The 17,732-nt window shown below is 47.3% G+C and overlaps 1 protein-coding gene across 3 annotated transcripts; it reads left to right on the plus strand.

Moving 5' to 3' along the window:
* The first annotated feature begins 274 nt into the window (after positions 1 to 274).
* YDJC (YdjC chitooligosaccharide deacetylase homolog) lies at positions 275 to 17,710 on the plus strand. Of its 3 annotated transcripts, none has more exons than XM_054173309.1 (6): positions 275 to 508; positions 623 to 795; positions 8,513 to 8,672; positions 9,405 to 9,504; positions 10,377 to 10,554; positions 14,322 to 17,710. In XM_054173309.1, exons 2-6 carry the CDS (start codon positions 638 to 640, stop codon positions 14,575 to 14,577), a joined length of 852 nt encoding a protein of 283 aa, XP_054029284.1. In that variant the 5' UTR covers positions 275 to 508; positions 623 to 637; the 3' UTR covers positions 14,578 to 17,710. The 3 variants fall into 3 exon arrangements, with proteins under 3 accessions (XP_054029284.1, XP_054029283.1, XP_009909291.2); XM_054173308.1 differs by lacking the exon at positions 14,322 to 17,710 and adding an exon at positions 12,505 to 13,187; XM_009910989.2 differs by lacking the exon at positions 14,322 to 17,710 and adding an exon at positions 12,535 to 13,187.
* The last annotated feature ends 22 nt before the right edge of the window (positions 17,711 to 17,732 follow it).

Below are 17,732 nucleotides of genomic sequence, written 5' to 3' on the forward strand. Positions count from 1 at the left end.
GGTACAGGAGTGGGCAGGAGCAGAGGAACGCACCGCCCCGGGCCGCGGGGAGCCTGCTGGGGCCCCCGTCGCAGCGGGAGGGCAGAGCCCGAGCTGAGGTGCGCTGCCGGAGGCCGCTCCTTCCCGGTTCGTCCTGTGAGCACGGCTCAGCCGCACCATGGACCGCACCGCGCTCCAGCCGCGCCGGGTGGCACTGGGGATCGCCGATAACGAAGAGTCATGTCAGCTTCGAGTGCTTCACACCCGGTGCCATTTCACTGTGAGCGCCCTGTGCAGCGGGAGAAGGAATCTGAACCCCTGACGCAGGCTCAATCGATCGACTGGGGGAAATCCCTGCCCTTTTGTGCAGAAGCACAAGGGGCGGCCGCCTTGGCGCACGGAGGCTCTGCTGCCCAAGCGACAGGTACGGAGTGAGCTGGGCGGCCACAGGCAAATCCGGCTGCTGAGCGAGCTGCGAGACAGCGACAGGCTGGCGGAGCAGGAGGAGTTAGTCAGGGGCTGAGTCACGGTTAGGTTCGCCCCCGTTGAGCCTATCTTTTCCTATGTGCCTGTGATCTGCAGACTGCCGACTCTGGCGATTTTCACTCCTTACTTTTATTTTTTTGTTTGTTTGTTTTGCTAGGGATGACCTCTAAGGATGCTTCAAGTGAAGCTAATAGTAACTGGAGATGACTTTGGCTACTGTCCTCGGAGAAACCAAGGCATCGTGGACTGTTTCCTGGCTGGTGCGGTATCTAACGTGTCCCTTCTAGTCAACGGAAGTGCTGCAGCAGATGCAGCCAAGCTGGCAAGGAGGTAAGCTACTTTCTTTAGCTCCATCGTGGACAGCCTCCACAGGCTATCTATGGAAAGCCAAGCCCATAATATTTGTTATTTTGTAGCCCCAGTTTTAACACTACATCATAGCCCAGGCTGGCATAAGAACTCTGGATTCCAGGTACTAAGACACTTCCTAGTAAAACCAGTGATCTCCATAGTCATCTTGGCTCTTTCTCTAGCATCAGCCACTGCACTGCACCTTTCTTTCCCCCCCTCCCCTCCCCCCCCGCCCTCAGAGCAGAAAGCCACTTACACAATTTGACTAGTAGAGTTTGGATTTGTTGGACTTTCCCACACTTATAAAAGATGCACCAGAATTAAAGTCTATACTAATATACCCACATCAAGCTGCTACCCCTAAAGCTGTTAGAGCACAGAAGTACAAATCTTCAAAGCTCTTTATTCTGATGCATTTCAGGCAGGCTGAACAGAGAGTGAGCCAGTTTCATTGCACAATCAGGGAAAAGTGAGGGCTGTTACAGCTCTGGAAAACTTGGTTCTTCCAGAAGCCTTTTTGAAAAAGCACCTCAGTATTTCTATTAATTATAGGCTTAATAAATTAAAAAATGCATACATGAAGAGAGGGACAATACCTGCCACCTTTACTCCTTCCAGGAACTTTTCAGAGGTTGCTGGTGCAGTTGGTTCTGTAGGAAATCAAATGCTATGTGTTGCTCTCGTGGGCTAGCCCAGCAAATCCTTTAATAGGAAGTATTACTTGCATTTAGAAGGTAAAACCCAGTTAATGCTTCAGCTCCAGTGTAAGCAGACACTTGGAAGCAGGAATATGTCCTGAAAGAGAGAGCAGCAGGGTTGAGAAGCAATTTAGGAAAGCAGAAAAGGAGAACAGAGACCTTATGCTTCAAATACAGCTGTTGCAGGAGATGGTTTTATGAGAGTCACGCTGTCCTTGTTTGAGTCATGCTGTCCTTGTTCTCTTTGAGCATCTCTCCCCATTTTGGCCGTGATTTTAGGAGTACTTGGTAACTGCTTGTAGATTGTGTTGCTGGAAAGCCAGAGTGTGTTTTTAGTGGCAAACTGATCTCCTGTTAAAAAGGTTAGAGATTCCCTACAAACAGTTTAGGCTTGAGGTGAGAAGAAAGTTCTTCACAGAAAGAGTTGTTTGCCGTTGGAATGTTCTGCCCAGGGAGGTGGTGGAGTCACAGTCCCTGCAGGTTTTCAAGAGGGGATTGGACATGGCACTTGAAGCCATGATTTAGTTAGTCATGAGGTGTTGGGTGACAGGTTGGACTTGATGATCTCTGAGGTCTTTTCCAACCTTATTGATTCTATGATTCTGTGAACACAGACAAAAGAACTGCCTCTGGGATGATAAGGGGAGAGGCAGAAGGACACAACACTGTTGCCTGAAATCCTGTTATTAAACAAATGAAATGTGAACCACAGAGATAAAGCCAGCACTTCTCTCAGACACACAGGCACCACAGAACCCTTCCAGCAGGATGCTCTGGCAGTGCTGCTAGCTATTTTAGCTGTGATCTTTAGCAAGCTTTTAAATACAGAATCCACCTGGCCTCATTTCCATAGCCAGAAAGTAGGTCATGCAATCAGAGGTTTAAAGAGCATCTTTAAATCCAGGTCATGACACTTGCACTGACAGCTGATAGGAGTGTGAAAAGCCAAGTTGGAGGGCAGGTGACAGCAGGATCTGCAACAATTTCATTCTTTTTTTTTTTGTGGGTAGTTTAGAACTGTAAATATGAATGAAATGGATTTAAATCTATTGTTGAGAATACAAAGCAGGGTGAGTTTGGCAACCTGTGTCAGTACTGAAGATCAACAGCCCAGGCTCTGCAATACTGCAATGTCTAAGTCTCTGTAGCTGTATTCAGCCCTACCCAGCATGGGGGAAGCATTTGCAAGTCTGGGGAAAAGAGCTGGTCATGTTCTAAAGCAGGCCCCACTGCTGGTCATTGCTGCAGGTCTTGAGCTCTGTCTCCTCACCTGGTTTTCAGTTAATAGGAGACAGGCAAAGCTACTTAGTACCAACACAACTTTTCTTGCAGGATAGTCCTTAAGCACCTTCTTAATTCCAGAGAAACTGTGTCCTTTTGTGAAGGATGCTCTGTTGCCCTACAGTATTAGGACTTGTTATCCTTCAGAAAAGAACACAGTTCCTCTGGAATTTCATTCTTCTCTTCCTTTTCACAGTAATTCCGTAGGCTTCTGGGTATACCACCTGTTGCCCTGTGTTTTGATTAGAAGCCTTGACGGAAATGTGATGGTAGTCAGCAAGTCTTTGTACCAGCTCTAATACAAACTAATTGGAAAGCAGCAAAAGCAAGCAGTAAATAATGCACCTTTCCTAATGTCTAGATTCTGGATTTGGGGCTTTTCTCATTCACTGTCACAAGTAGGCTCAAAGAAGGGACTCACTCACTTGAAGCAAAGGAGAAGTTTCAGCCGAGGTCTGATTCTTCACCAAATGACACACCTGTTGACGGCACTGCTAGAGAAGTGTGTAACCAGAAAAAGTGTGAGAGCAGACTTCCACTGGTGGAAGCTCAAAGCCTTTCTCTGTAAGGCACATGGACTGAGTGTAACGTCCTGATTATTCTCATGATACAATCTAATTTTTCTAGTTATCAAGCCCCACCCTTGAAGTCAAACAGTCTTTCTGGAGGTTGTTCCAGAGCCTTTCCAGGGATTGGAAGGGTTATTGGGTTATTTTGTTACCTGAAATGAATAGGACCCTTCATTTTTGGGCTGATAGCAGAAATAAAGACTTAAGATTGTTTGCTGCCATATTCCCCCCCCTTTTATCAACCAGCTCAGCTCTGACTATTAGGACCCTTTCAAGGTGATTATATCCAAATACTTGATGAAAAGTGATATATTTTGGACCACAACCTCAGTCTTCCTGTTGGGTTCTTTTTTTGCAGTTTAAATGATGAACATCAGCTACACAAAAGCTGGAGCCCTCATGACATCTGGGTACATTTAACAGAAGAATCCAACAAAACCACATTTAATTGCTGTCTATGTTTTCACTTCCTTTCCCATCAACACTAATTGCAAAATGTGTGTGTAAATTGTGACTTAATCCCGACCCTCACAGTCAACATCTGACTAATCTAGAAGTCTCTCATGCCTTCTCATCACCCTTTTATCTGACTGTTAATCACATAGCAAACGGTTCCACTGCTGAACTGTGTTTGGATTAGGGGTGGAGCCCAATCTGAGGCCTTGAACTAGAATCCCAGATCATATTAACTTTACTGGCAGCAGCATTTTTTGCTGATGTCTGGTCACAGACATAGGAGCTTCAGTAGACAGAAAGATGGAAATAAAGTCACATCTTTAAGCTGTGAGTTCTTAACACTGCAGAGATTTTGGAGTGTGTGAGTCCTTAGCAGTAATGGAGCAAGACAAGATGGTATTTGATGAAAGTTAGACCTTACAGTTTGCTGAAAGGTGAAAGTGGGTGGGGAAAAGCATGAAAATGCCAACCTGGAGAAACTAAGATGTGTACTTCATTGCACAAAGCACAGCCTTGCTTTGTCTGGCTTCAGACACTTGGATGATTACTGAAGCAGGGCATCTAGACACAGCTATTTACACAAGGCTCTTAATTGTATCAGACTTGGGCTGACACCTGATGAACCTGGATAAGGACTTGAATAGGATGTTGAATGTGGGTGATGAAGGGAAAGGGTGCCATGCTTATGCCAGAGCATGCTGCCTTCAGCCAACCAGTAATTCCCACAGCCACTGCAATGTCTCCCAGCAACACAGGGACTGCACAGAGCCCATGCTGTGGCCATGCAGGACCCAACCCAGGGCACTGCTACGCATCCACCAAGCTCAGAAACATGCAGTTTGTAATCAATTTAAAGAGTGACTCAGTACAGTAACAGTGTCCAGGGACCCTTTACTGCTAAGGATATGAATGATCAGGGACTGCAGCCGCACAGAAGTCCATTGGCTCAGCAGAGGCTCAGAGCTCTCACATGGGAAAGCAAGAAACTACTTGAAGCACTTTAGCAGATTGTGTTTCCTCTCTGTATTTGATAACTGGGTTGGGCTTGCTGACTTAGAAATCTTTCCGGCCTGAATTCCTTGTTGCCCTTTGCAGCATTTGTTGTACAGATATCTCCTTTATTTTTCCCCCCTCTCTCACCTCTACAAGGGATGCTGAGCAGACAACCACAGAGCCAAGCTGGCTTTAGCAGCCAACTTTCTCTTAGTGGAAACAGCTCACTGATGGATTAACCTTAGTGGCTGCAGAAGCAATGGCCTGAACCTCCTCTCAACCTACAGACAGCCCAGTGTAATGTACCTTATGCTACAGGAGCACACACTTGTTATTTGGCTTTATCAGGAGTGAACTCTTGTGCTAAATTCTGCTGTGCATCTGTGCATTTTCTAGGGCAGTGGGACAGAAATGCTAACACCTAGACATGGGCCTCCCCAAACAGATTGTGGAAGGGCCATTGCTGCTTCAAACAACCACTGAAACGAGTTACTTAGAGACACCAAGCAGGTTCCTCAGCATCATTTGGTTTTGCCAATTGCAGTGCTTTTATCGCAGAAGTGAAACTGTTGCTTGAAGCTCAAAGCGAGTCCTTTGATTTTGAATCAGTTATCAGTTAGACTCAACTGGCAATGACCAGTAGGGCTCACCCTGTCCCATCTATAGAGGACTTGGTCAGAGGAGTGGTGGGGATGAGGCCAAACCCCCAACAGCTGAGCTCTATTCGTAGCATGGCATCACATGCTGTTACAAAGCTGCTTGAGCTGTTGGTCTCCACTTTGGTATTTCAGCCACTAAAACTACAGGTACTTTACAGGCTTTGAAAACATGTGGGCAGCTCTAAAGTAGGTTTGTGAAGCAGAAACAATAATCCACCCACTGGATAAGAGACTCTTCCACAGTATTTCTACAACTTGACTTTCCTACCTGCCTTTTTTTTTTTTTCCAAAGCAGCATGCCTTGGAATTTTCTCTTTGGTTGTGGAAGCTACATTTCAGTGCTGAGGGACACTCAGGAGCAGGAGTTACTCCAGTATGGTTAAAAGAGCCTGTTGGTTCACTCTGAAAGCTCAGGCCTCTGCTCAGGACAGAGCATGACTGGAGCTCTGTCTCCCAAGCTACAGCCCAGCTATTTACTGTAATGCTTTATGTTTTGCTCATGTTTTCATCTCATTGCAATTAAGATTTCATGAAGTGTGAGGACTATCAGGAATGAACACCAGGCAGTAGGTGCTGAATAAGAGCACCATCTGTCTCATTGCTTCCAGAGGAAATACGCATTTAGGTACAGGAAAATGGCAGCCAGCAGCAGAACCCTGCTGTGTTGTCCTCCTTCCTCTATCGTTACAGCTTTCCCAGCATGTCTGCTTCTGTGCATCTCCCACAGATGAATATTGCTGAACAAGTTCCTCACAGGCTGCGTTTTGAGTTTTGGTTTCAGACCCTGTGTCCCAGAGCTTTAGCAGCTCCTCTGCAGATGCCGCTGCCTGGACAGTCTGTCAAACCAGCCCAGACTAACTCTGAAAGAAAACTATTAAGATGTTCAGCTGGTGTTAGCCAAAGCTCCGAAACACGCTCTAATGTTACAGTCAGAGGCTCCCCTTGCAGCGAGAACAAGGGCAGCTCTCTTTGCACTTCCCCATTCTGCACATTCCCCAGCTCCGGGGCTGGTTTCAGCTCGGGGGTGGGGGGGAGCTGCTCTCACGTTACACAGCGCAGCACTTGGCTCCTTGGTGTCCCACACCTGTCGGAGGGGTTTGCCTCGTCCTGCAAACAGCTTCCCTTGCAGCATTTGAGGCATTGCACAACTGGAGGTAGTTCATTCGATGCTCCTGGGAGACAACACTGAGAGGCTCAGCTGTTCATTTCTTGCCCTCCCACATGAGAAGAGAAGGAGGGTGCGAAACAGAAAGTCTTCCATCTGCTGATTCATGGTAACACATGATGCCTTTTTCTTGCAGACAGCAGTGGCTGTGGTGCAAACAATGCTGTCAGCTGATGCAGCCAGAGTTTCCCAGAGATGGGATAAAGAATTGGGGGTGGACTTGTGAGAAAGAAAGACAAAACCAAAGCAAAACCAACAAAACCAAACCACAGACTCCCCCTCTGCCATTGGGCTCAAACAAGGTACACAGCAGGTCACAGGATGGAGGGGAAGCCCTCCTGCCAACACACCCCTTCTGCAATAGAGCTGCCTCCTCCCCTGCCACAAGCTGCCTGCTTAAGGGCTCCCACTCCCAATGACAGCATCTTCCAGTTCTTGTACTACCCAGGCCTGAGTGTACACATCATGTGGTCAGACAGGGTGAGCATTTGTCATCAGTTACATAATCAGCAAATCAGAAAAGCCAGGGAGCATCTTTCTCTTTACAAGCTGCTTTGCTCCACTCAGCAAGTTTTCAAGCTCCCCAGTCACAAGGTGGGCTGGAAAGACACAGACTAATTTGGTTTCAGAGAGCTGTCCCTACAACCTGACTAACGATATTTATGTCTTTGAGAAGGAGAGGTATCTAGCCACAGACTACACCATCTGCGTGGAGTGCAAGACAAGGCAGAGTCAGGGAAAAAGATTTTCAGTCCCTGCAAGGGCCAAAGCCTTAGGACCTGAAGCATTTCAATGAGACTGACTTGGTCCAATCCATCCACAGTCCTGCCTCCAGTAGCTTGGTGCTCCAGTAGTCAGCTCAGGGCAGCAGACAGAAGGGAAAGATCTGGATTTTGCACACTTTGCCTAAATGGAGATTGGCAGCTCCCTGCAGAAGTTCCTGGAAGGATTTAAAGCATCACAGAACTGATGCCTTGAACTGAATGGTGCACCATCACTCAGACTGGGCAGCAGAGGAGGAACACTGCAGCTCTGGCATTCACTTGCTGGGTCAGCCAGAGGCCAGATGTTATTGCCTTGGGAAAAGTTTCAAAGCATCATTTTGGCCACTGGTTCTGAGGAAGTGCTAATGAAACTCAGCACAAATCTGAGCATTCACGGGTCCTGCTTTTACTGTAGGGGAATCCACAGCACAAACCAAGAAGGAAACACCAGCATTCTGCAAAGCCCTGTGGCTGAGAGCAGCCCTACATTGGCCCTAGAGTTTATTTATTTTTGGATGTTGCAGAGCACAGCTAGTTAATAAATGGTACCCTCATGATTCCTTAGCAAGGCTCTACCCGTATCCTGCTGGCCTCCCTACAATAATCCTTCATCTCTGCCAGGGAGATGCTGTTCTGTACAGCTTGGCCTTGTCACCCAGCGAGTGATCACCTGCACCAGCAGACAGAAACCTGGCCACTGGGCATTTTCAGCTGCAACCTCTTAGACTAGGAGAGCCTAAACTCACAGCATTTACACCTGCAGCCTATGCTCTTGCCATAACAGCTGCCTTGGGCACTCCTTATGTCTGCCTAAGGGTAGCTTTAGAAGTTGTCAAGTAAAACTCAAACATCTCATAAATGTAGCATCTTTGTTGGGGCTGTCTCACAGCCTGGCCCTTCACAGACTCCACAGGGTTGTTACTTGGAGATACTTTGCTCTAGGTGGTGACACTCTCTTCTCCTCTCTGGAAGTGCAGGGACATGATGATATACTCCAGTGAGTACCACCACTTTTTAGGACAGTCTGGATCTTTCACTGAAATCACCCCCTTTGGCCATAGCAAGGGAGGTAGAGCTGCAAAGCTTAACAGATATTTCATTCCTGTTACAGACACAACATCCCAATAGGCCTGCATGCCAACCTCTCTGAGGGCTCTCCTGTATGTGAGGTACTCAAGACAAACTCTTCTCTGCTCAACCAAGATGGATTCTTCCATGGGAAAATGGGATTCAGAACAGCTCTATCAAAAGGTCTCCTGAATATGTCAGAGGTAGGAGAAAGCCACATACACCCATGCCACTTGTTTTCCTGATACAGATCAGCCTCCATTTATCCCAGCATGGAACAGCTGAAGATCTTTCCCAGGTCCCAGCTGTGGGTAAACTTAGAAATCAATGTTGACTGTGTTGCCTGGGCAGCTGGCTCTCTGGGTCCTGGGCTTAATTCTGCCAAAGGCTCTGCAGCCTTTGAGAACTCATTCCTCTCCTTTAGTGCCTGTGCACACTGATGTCCTGTTAACTACTTACCTGAGGAAGAAGAAGAGGCATTGGAGCAGATATTTAGAAAGAACATAGAAATCAGGAAAGGGAAAATGCCAGATGAGTGCTAAGCAGGCAGTAGGCTTTTCATTACCTTGGGAGAGGCTTTTGTCTTTAAGGAAGTTATTGGTTTTGCCCCATGAATGTGTTCAGGTGATCAAAACTGCCTCTGGGGTATGAGCACCCATGTATCTATTTCCAAGGGAAATGGGTATCCAGATATCCTGTGTGATTTGGAAAATCCCAGTGTCAGCACCATCCACACAACCAGTACCATAAAGAGAGCCAGAGCTAGGGGAGCTTCTGGGGAAGCCAGCAGCATTGCATGTCCATACATCAGAGCATCCTGTGCCTCTCAAGGCCAGGTCCCAAGTACTGGCCAGCACAGTCTCCAGCAGCTCCCATGCACTCTCCTGATCCCAGCCTGCTGACAGATCTTGCTTTGATCCTTCTCTGCTGCACAGGTGAAGCAGGAGCTAAAGGCCCAGGTGGAGTTGTTCCGTGAGCTGACAGGTCACCTACCTCCTCACATGGACGGGCACCAACACATCCATGTCCTTCCAGGTAAGAAGGGAGTTATCTTTTTTGCCAGCACCCAGTGAGAGAGTCAGAGAGTCATCTCAGAGGGGACTCCCTTGCCACAGCTCCCTGTTCAGGCAATAAGCCTCTGTTCCCACCTGGGTCCTGGGGAGACAGTTCTGGGCCCAAACTGGCTGCTCGGTGGCCTGTGTCTTCTTCTAGCAACACAAGGAGATGAATGGCACAAACGGCCCAGGTTACATCTTTGCCTCCAAGGACAGATAATTCACCTCAGCACCCTAATTCCATGCTCCCACCCGCATCAAAGGAGGCAGGCTGGGCAGTTTGAACTGGAATGCTTGAACTTGCAAGATCTGGTTGCTCTTTTAGGTGCCACAAGAACCCCATCCTGTCAGTTGTGTTTCCACACCAACCTCTGCCTGCATGCTTTACAGAAATGAGCAAGTATCTGTCATCCCTGATTTGCAGATAAAATCATTGTGGTACAGAGATGCAAAAGCAGCTAGCTGCCTCAGGACAACACTGCTGCTGCCAGTTTACCCTCCCAATGAATATGGCTGTACAAGAACCCAATGAAGAACTTGTTCCTGACAGTGCAGGCACCTGTGGTGCACTCTAGGACCACAGTCACTAATTTAGAAGGGGTTGCTGGACTAAATGCTCAGTGCTGAGGGGAAGACAAGGTACCTATAGCAGATGATGAGAGAGCAATGTTTCCAGTGCAGAAGGGGACTCCCATTCAGATGGCAAAACCCATTTCAGCAGGAGATAAACCAAACTGAACTGTATTTTCTTACCCATGGAAAGGAAAGACATCTCTGTGTTAACAGCTTGCAGGGGACATGCTGAGCTGGTTGTCCTGTTGCTGATGACAGTATCCCTCTTTTCACTTGCAGAGGTCAGGCATGTGTTTGCAGAGGTGCTGCAGGAGTATGGGATTAAGTACACACGTGTCCCCATAGAGCCAGGCCTTCATAACTGTGACTGGATTCCACCAGCCCTGATGGACTTTTATCTGGGAGTAGAGGAAGATTCCTTTAACACAGTGGATGTATTTACACATCATGGAATAAGGTAAGGCAGGCATCACTCATCCTTCCTGCAGTACAGCTTTCAGGTGTCATCAGTTCCTGATAGTCTCTTTTCAGACTGGAACACACCACCTTTCTCTTTCCACTTGGGTGTACAACAAGGTTCAGAAGCAGTACAGAGCACTGGGAGCACTAGGGCTTAGTGAGGAGTTTTGTTTGAACACGGATACCTCACTTCTCACCTGAAGGGGATTGTTCTTTTCAGGGTGTGCTTCTCAGCCTTTCCAGCTGCGCTGCATTATCCTGGCTCCTGGGACAGCAGGAGGCTGAAGTGCTGGAGCAGCACCAGAATTTAAAAAGTATTTTCAGGGGGAAGCTTTCAAGAAATAAATTTTCATCTCTCTGCAACAGTGGAGAGAGGGTTTTAAGTAGCAGGAAAGGGACTAACTAGAAACAAGTGTTAGTTGTTAAAGGGAGGCAAGAAGCTGGGAGGGCTTGCAGGTGATCACTGCTCTGAGCAAACAGGCTTGCTGGTGTCCTGCATCTCAAGGGCCAAACCCCAGAAGCTCAGCTCTTCCCCAATAAGGATACTTTTCTGAAAAGCTGAAATCAGGCAGTATTTTAGGGATTGAAGACATTTAATCTGTGACCCTTGCAGTCAACTGTCCTTTGGGGCATTACTTCTCGAGTCTACTGAAAACGTTCTGGGATGCTGTTTTGGTGTCAGCTGTTCTGAACGCTGGCAGCAGGCTGGCTGCTCGCCGTAGAGCAGCACATGGGCAGTGTTTGCAGGGCACAGCAGTTCCGGAGGGCTCATCGGGAGTGAGGAACCCTCCTATCGGGACAATTTCACACCAGGGCCCGCACGGGAGAGCTCGGTGGAAGCCCCGCAGGCCAAGGGCCGTACCGAAGGTAGGGGACGACGGACTGTGTCCCTGCGGGAAGCCACCGCTCCCGGACCCAGCTCTCCACGGCGCAGCAGGGAAGTGACAGGGCAGCTCCGGGACCTGAGCGTTTATAGCTGCCTGGCTGCTGGAGCCGGGGCAGGGCCAGACAGCCTCTTGCAGAAAAACACCCGGTGAAACCTGGGAGAATGAGTGCAGTCAGCTGAGGTCACAGCAAACCCAGCTCAGCATCCGTGCCGAGTTACCACGGTGAGACCCTGGAGGTCAGTTTCTGGCACTGGAGACTCCACGACTGTGCATGACATCAGCAAATTCCATCAGCTTAAAAAAAAGTTAAACTTCTTTTTCCAAAGTCCTGCAAACTCTTCTCAAGAGCTGAGTGTTCAGCTGGGCTCTTCCCTGATCATATAGGTGAAGACTCCAGTCTTGGCTTTTTCCAAACACTTCCCATTCTGCCCTTGCGTATGCTTGCACAGACCTCCTGGGCTTGGACACACCATGCCAGAAGAATGAGGTTTGTAGCCAGGACTGAACAAAGAAGCGAGTTGGAACAGCCTCTAGCTGGTGTCCTCTTAGCTGTGTGGTCTTGAGTAGTAACATTTTGTCCACTGTCTCTTCTTTATTATGGCTCTTTGATACATTCAAGCAGAATGCTTTGTCAGCAGGGTGGCTTCCATTTTATTTCCACTTAGCTGACAATTATTCTCTGGAGATGGTTATTTCTTTGGGTTGTAATTGGCCTAGTAAGTTACTTTGATAAAGTTTCTTCATTTAGCTCTGCTCATTCCTTTTGTGCACCTGTAAGCTCACAGGTACCAAGCAACCCTCGTGCTGTGGCAGTGCGTGTAATGACAGTAGCAGCAGTGTTGGAGCTGGGGATTAGACTGATGAACTGATGCTTTAATGGGTGTCCTGGGTTCAGTAGGAAAAGAAGAAGGTTTACTGCTTGTATTTCTGGATTTACTTTTGTCTGCAGTTAGAAGTTTAAATTTAAACACACACACCCCCTGCTTTCTATCTTGAGTTTTAGGTACATTTTTCTTAATAATCCACTGGCTGCAGCCCTTCTCTGACTCCCTGGTTAGCAGTAACATCGGTGTTCCCTCCTCTGGCTGCAGGTGGCCAGACATTTACATAGGTCTGAGCACCATGGGTAAGAACATGTCTGTGGCTAACATCTGGAGTGCCATCGACTCTGCCATCGCGGAGTTCATGTCCAGAGTGCCCTCGCCCGCGGCGCCACAGAGCAGCACAGTGACGATTGAGCTGATGGTGCATCCAGGGTACCCGAGCGTCCCACCCGTCGGTGGCTGTGGGGAAGGACCAGATGATTTCTCACAGTCCTGGGAGCGCCTCCATGAACTCCAGACACTAATGAAGCCAGAGCTACAGAGCCATTATAAAACCAGGAGCATCCAGCTTTGTTCGTTCAAGGACCTTTAAGTAAATAAGCACACGCACACATACTGTGACAGGCAGTTGCTAACATCCCCAAGAAGCCAGGTCCCTGTTAGCAGTGTAATACCTCCTGGTACAGCTGACAGGAGCTGTGAACACTGGGAACAGCACTAGGGGTTTCATGGAAGAGCAATACCCTGTAAGCAGCTACAAGCAGTACCCCAGAGCCCTGACTGGCAGTTTTGAGGCCACAGCATCTGCTCTGAATGTGACAAAGCTCTTCAGCATCACCCACTCACTCACCATTCCAGCACACAGCCTTCCTCCCTGGGCTCAGCTCCTGCCACCATGATGGTGAGCAGCACAAAGACAACATGCTGCTGTGAGATCACGACACGCACCCAGAGGGCTCTGAGCATTCCTCTTTTTGAACTGAACTGCAAAAAGAGGAACATGCTGGGGAGCAAGTACTGCTTTGGAGCAACTGCTTGGTGTGGGTGCTGGCACCTTCAGCAGTTGGTTTTCTCAAGGCACTTAGTCCTGGTTGCTCTCCCTCTACTGGTACCTGCTCACCAATGGTGAGGAGTGCAGGGACACGTTACCTTCAGGGTGTCTGTTGGGTCAGAGTGGTCAGATCATGGTGTTAGCATGGTGGTGTCTGCAGCCACGTCCCACATGCAGCCTCAGCCACAGGAGTTATGGCTCTTTCCACTTAATGCTGTGTGGAAAGGAACATCAGGCACAGCTCCTCCACAGAGGCTTTTTCTGTTGTTTTTTTTTCTTTTTTTTCTTTTTTTTTCCACTGGGTGACTTTGGAAGAACAGCAACTGTTGACCCATCTGCTGGTTCAGTAACTACTGCATATTGAGCTCACCAACAACTATGCCTGTGCTGCCTCCTATGAACAACGTGTGGGAGGGCTGTGCACCAACCGGGAGCAAGTTTGGTCCTGATGTCCATTTTAACTGCTGTCATCAAGGCATTCAAATGCCAACAAGCCCTAGGAATGCTGGTACCTTTAACTGTGTTTAAGAAGTAGCCCTGTCACTGACCCCTGGCCCTGTCACTCATGTATAACCTTCGCAGGGGAAGAAGTACCTTAGCTGTTCATGCTTATTTTCTGCACAAAAGTGATCTGTGTAACACGATGATTTTTGGTTAACTTTTTTTTAAAAATACCAAAAATTTCTATATGATTGTCATTCTTTGAAGTGAAAAAATAAATAAACTCAGGCCTTTTTCTATTGCAATGCTTCAGGCTTTTGGTTTTAGTTGCAGCTAGAGAGCAAAGGGAATCACTCACCTGCCTGCTCCTCCTGCGACTGCCTTTGGCATGCCGGAATGATAGCTCCTGCTCTGTCGGTAGTGGGAACTGTCTGACCTTCCCTGTAGGCCATCTGAGGAAGTTTTTCTTCTCTACAACTATGAAAAGCAAGGATGCTTTACAAAATGTTTTCCCAGGTTCTTTCCTAACTTGCTGTCACGTAATTACTTTCGTATCTGACAGGTTGGTTGTAAAGCCCAAGCACGGTGGCGTGCAAGCGCTGCACCCCGCAGCCGAGTGTCAGAGAAGAGCAGCAGGCACCTTTCAGAGTGACCCCAGACTGCAGCCCTTCCCAGAGGCGTTTGGCGCGCGTTCCTGCTGCGTGGTACCAGAGCGCGCCCCAGGCACCACAGCTGTAGAAGGCGGCTGCAGAGCACAGCCAGACCCGCCAGTGCCATCTAGTGACCCACGACCCCCTCACCGGCAGGGAGAGACATGACAGAGCACCCTTAATTTAACAGAGCCAGGCTTTGCGTGCAATGTCACGCTGCTTTGGTGGCTATTTGTTAACCTTACTTTTAATGTTTTAATCGCTCCATCTTCTATCCAATGACTACTATGCTTATAACCCTCAGCAAGTTACTCACCTGGTGCCTGCAGGAAGCATTTTCTGCCAGCTGAACACGAGATCAGGGTAGTTTTTACCAGAGCAGGGAAAGTTCTGTACTGCCAATAAAACCACGTATTGTGCAAATTTTGTACTTTTCAGTGAACAGCATTAAACACCAAATTTCCTTTTAAATGCAAGAGAGTTTTATGTGAAGAAATGAATAAAGAACTACTAAAAGACTTCTAAATAGGGAAGGTAAGACTTCTAAATAGGGAAGCTCTGCATAGATAAGGAAGTTCCTTAGTGGTTCACAGATTCCCAGATTGCATCAGGTTGGAAGGGATCCTCAAAGGTCATCTTGTCCAACGCCCCCTGCAGTAAGCAGGGATGCTGCTGACGAGATCAGGCTGCCCAGGGCCACATCAAGTCTGAAATTCCTATCACACAGCTGTAACAATCCATCAAAGTCCTTAAACCAAAACATTTTAGGACTCAGCCTTTGCATGTAATTCTATTTGTCCCAGAAAAAAACAATAGAAAATGAGTTAGAATCTAAGAGAGAGGTCTAACTGACACTATGACCTAGAAAGGTTGGACCAGATGATCTTTGGGGTCCCTTACAGTTTGGCACATTCTGTGATTGTATCCCTTTGGTCCAACTGAAGAGCTTGGTTCTACAAAAACTTCAAAGACAAGACTGAGTTCACATTAAACACATTTACAGAGACGACTGTCACCCTACCAGGATACATAACTAGTCTAAATCCCAGACCTCTCTGAAAATAAAACCATGCCACAAAGCCTTTGAGAGCAATTTTTATTAGGGTAGCAGAATGGAATTGCAGAAAGCCTGTACCAGTACTCCTGGGTGCAGTTTCACCAATATGCTGTTTTTATTTTGGATATTAAATTGCAGGTTCAGAATTCAGCATGGCTTAGTGAACCAGGGAGAACAAGAAGGTGATTTCCTGAGTTAACAATAGGACTTCGGACTTCAATTTTTTTCTCCTCAGGCTTCAACCATACAGTCCAGCATTTGATCTCTGTCTTGTTTTCAGAGGGCTGCCTACAAACAAAAGCCATCGCTTAGGTTACACATCTTGTAGTTTAGGAATTGAGCTATGAAGCACACATCAATAGAAGTGATAGCAACATCTGTCTTCTATGTGACCTCTGCAGATGAAATTGGAATAGCTGGCATAGCGCTGCTGCAGGCCTGGAGCTCCTCCAGTTACACAGCCCTTCCAGTCCCCTTCCCACAGCATCCAAGTCATACCAAGTGGCAGAAACGCAGTCTTTGCCCTGAGAGGCTTACAACCAGGAAGCGTACTACGGAGCAGGAACGAGGGCAGCAAACCAGTGCTAAGGTTTTGGTTTGAACAAGAAAATTTAGAGAATGGCAAATCTCCATGCCCACAGACATGATCAGAGGTACAGTGACTTGGGTGGTGCAGAAGTTACACACTTCAGTTTGACAGCTAATTTGGCATTATTTTATTATGAATCTGAGTGAGAGTGAACAAAACAAAATCAGTTCCAACTTCCTGCAAATGGAGACACCAAAGACGTGGAGATCTGGTTCTAGACAGTGCTCTCACAAGCCTGAAAACACTTAGGAAATGCAAGTTTCCGTAAATAAGGTGAACGTGGTATAACTTTATTTACCTGCCAAAGAATCTGTCTGAGAACACTTAAACATAAAATTTCTTAGCTCCCTAACTTATAAAAAAACTTTACTTTCATCAGAGGTGAGGTACTGGGCTGTCATTGTTTACACTAAGAAATGAAAGCCAGATGAGAGGGATGACTGAGGAGATAGCAGATATACAAGACATTAAAACCAAAAGAGACCTACTGCTTGACACACTAGTTCTGAAAGGTTGCAAAGGCAGAGGCTGTGTTAAAACTGAGTTCAGGAGTACAAAGAACCAGCTGGGTGTGAGGGATTTTCTAACTCAGCCTTCTGCACATCAGTCTGCTGTGTGCTCCTGGATGCCTACAGATTTCTGAAGACGAAGCTGTTTGCTCAATAGCACACCCAGCCTGGCCAGGCAGAGAGGAGGAGGCAGTTTGACTGTGCGGCAGTTTGCCTGTGGAGCTATGATCACACTGCTGACTGGGGAGGAAAGACAGGCAGGAGAAGAGCAGAGACACGGCAAAGGATGCTCAGTTCTGAACAGAAAGGGCTTCCTTCAGCATGCGTAGGGGTGCCCTGGAGCAGTGGGGAAAGAGCTCTGCCCGATGCATTTAGAGTGACAGAATGGTACTTGAAGTTCTCATAAATCATCTAACCTGTGTGGTTTAGAGCAGGAGCAGCAGGGAAGCACGCTCTCATACAGGTTATTGCTTAATCCTGTCCTCATACCCTCTCCAGTAAGAACTGTACAGGAATTGGGCTGGGAAGGGGCATGAGTGCCATCCCAGAAACACAGATGGTTCTTACGCATTCTGATGGAAAAGTGTTCTAGGATGACCAGCAGTGCTGTCAGATTTAGTATTCAAATTCAAAATTAACATTTCCAAGCTATCAAGTTTTTAACTCAAACCCCAATTTATCACTTTGGTACCTCATGGTCCCCAATTTCTGGCACTTTTCCCAGCGGGTGGCAATGTTGTTCTGTGCACATTTCCCTAGCTACTCTGCATGGATATTAGGAAGAGAAGTGAAAGAAGTTTGTAATCAACATTCCACTACTTGTTTGCTACAGAATTCTTTTTTCCCCAAAGTTTTCCAAAAGCAGGACCTAAGCCATATTTTAATTCAAGGACGCAGACAAAAACTTGGGTTTCCCCGTTTAATAAACATCTTGTGGTAACATCAGCCAGATTTACATAAGACCTGGAGATTCTGATTGATTGTGGTTGGGTGTTTTTGTGGGGTTGGTTTGGTTGTTGTTTATTATGTTACAAACTGAAGTTAAGGGGAACTTGCAGCAAGTCCCACAAAGCACAGTGCAACATTTAAAAAGGAAACAAAACTGCCAAACACTCAAATAATTTTCTGCCAGAACTGGGATTTTTTTTTTTTTCTCTTTTCTTTCCTC

This window comes from Dryobates pubescens, chromosome 25, assembly GCF_014839835.1.
Source record: "Dryobates pubescens isolate bDryPub1 chromosome 25, bDryPub1.pri, whole genome shotgun sequence".
Classification (NCBI taxonomy): domain Eukaryota; kingdom Metazoa; phylum Chordata; class Aves; order Piciformes; family Picidae; genus Dryobates; species Dryobates pubescens.

Excerpts from the sequence above, each read along its gene's own strand:
- YDJC (XM_054173308.1), top strand. The coding sequence starts at position 638 with ATGCTTCAAGTGAAGCTAATAGTAACTGGAGATGACTTTGGCTACTGT. Across the intron at positions 796-8,512 it reads GCAGCCAAGCTGGCAAGGAG|ACACAACATCCCAATAGGCC; the intron begins GTAAGCTACTTT and ends TTCCTGTTACAG. Across the intron at positions 9,505-10,376 it reads ACACATCCATGTCCTTCCAG|AGGTCAGGCATGTGTTTGCA; the intron begins GTAAGAAGGGAG and ends TTTCACTTGCAG.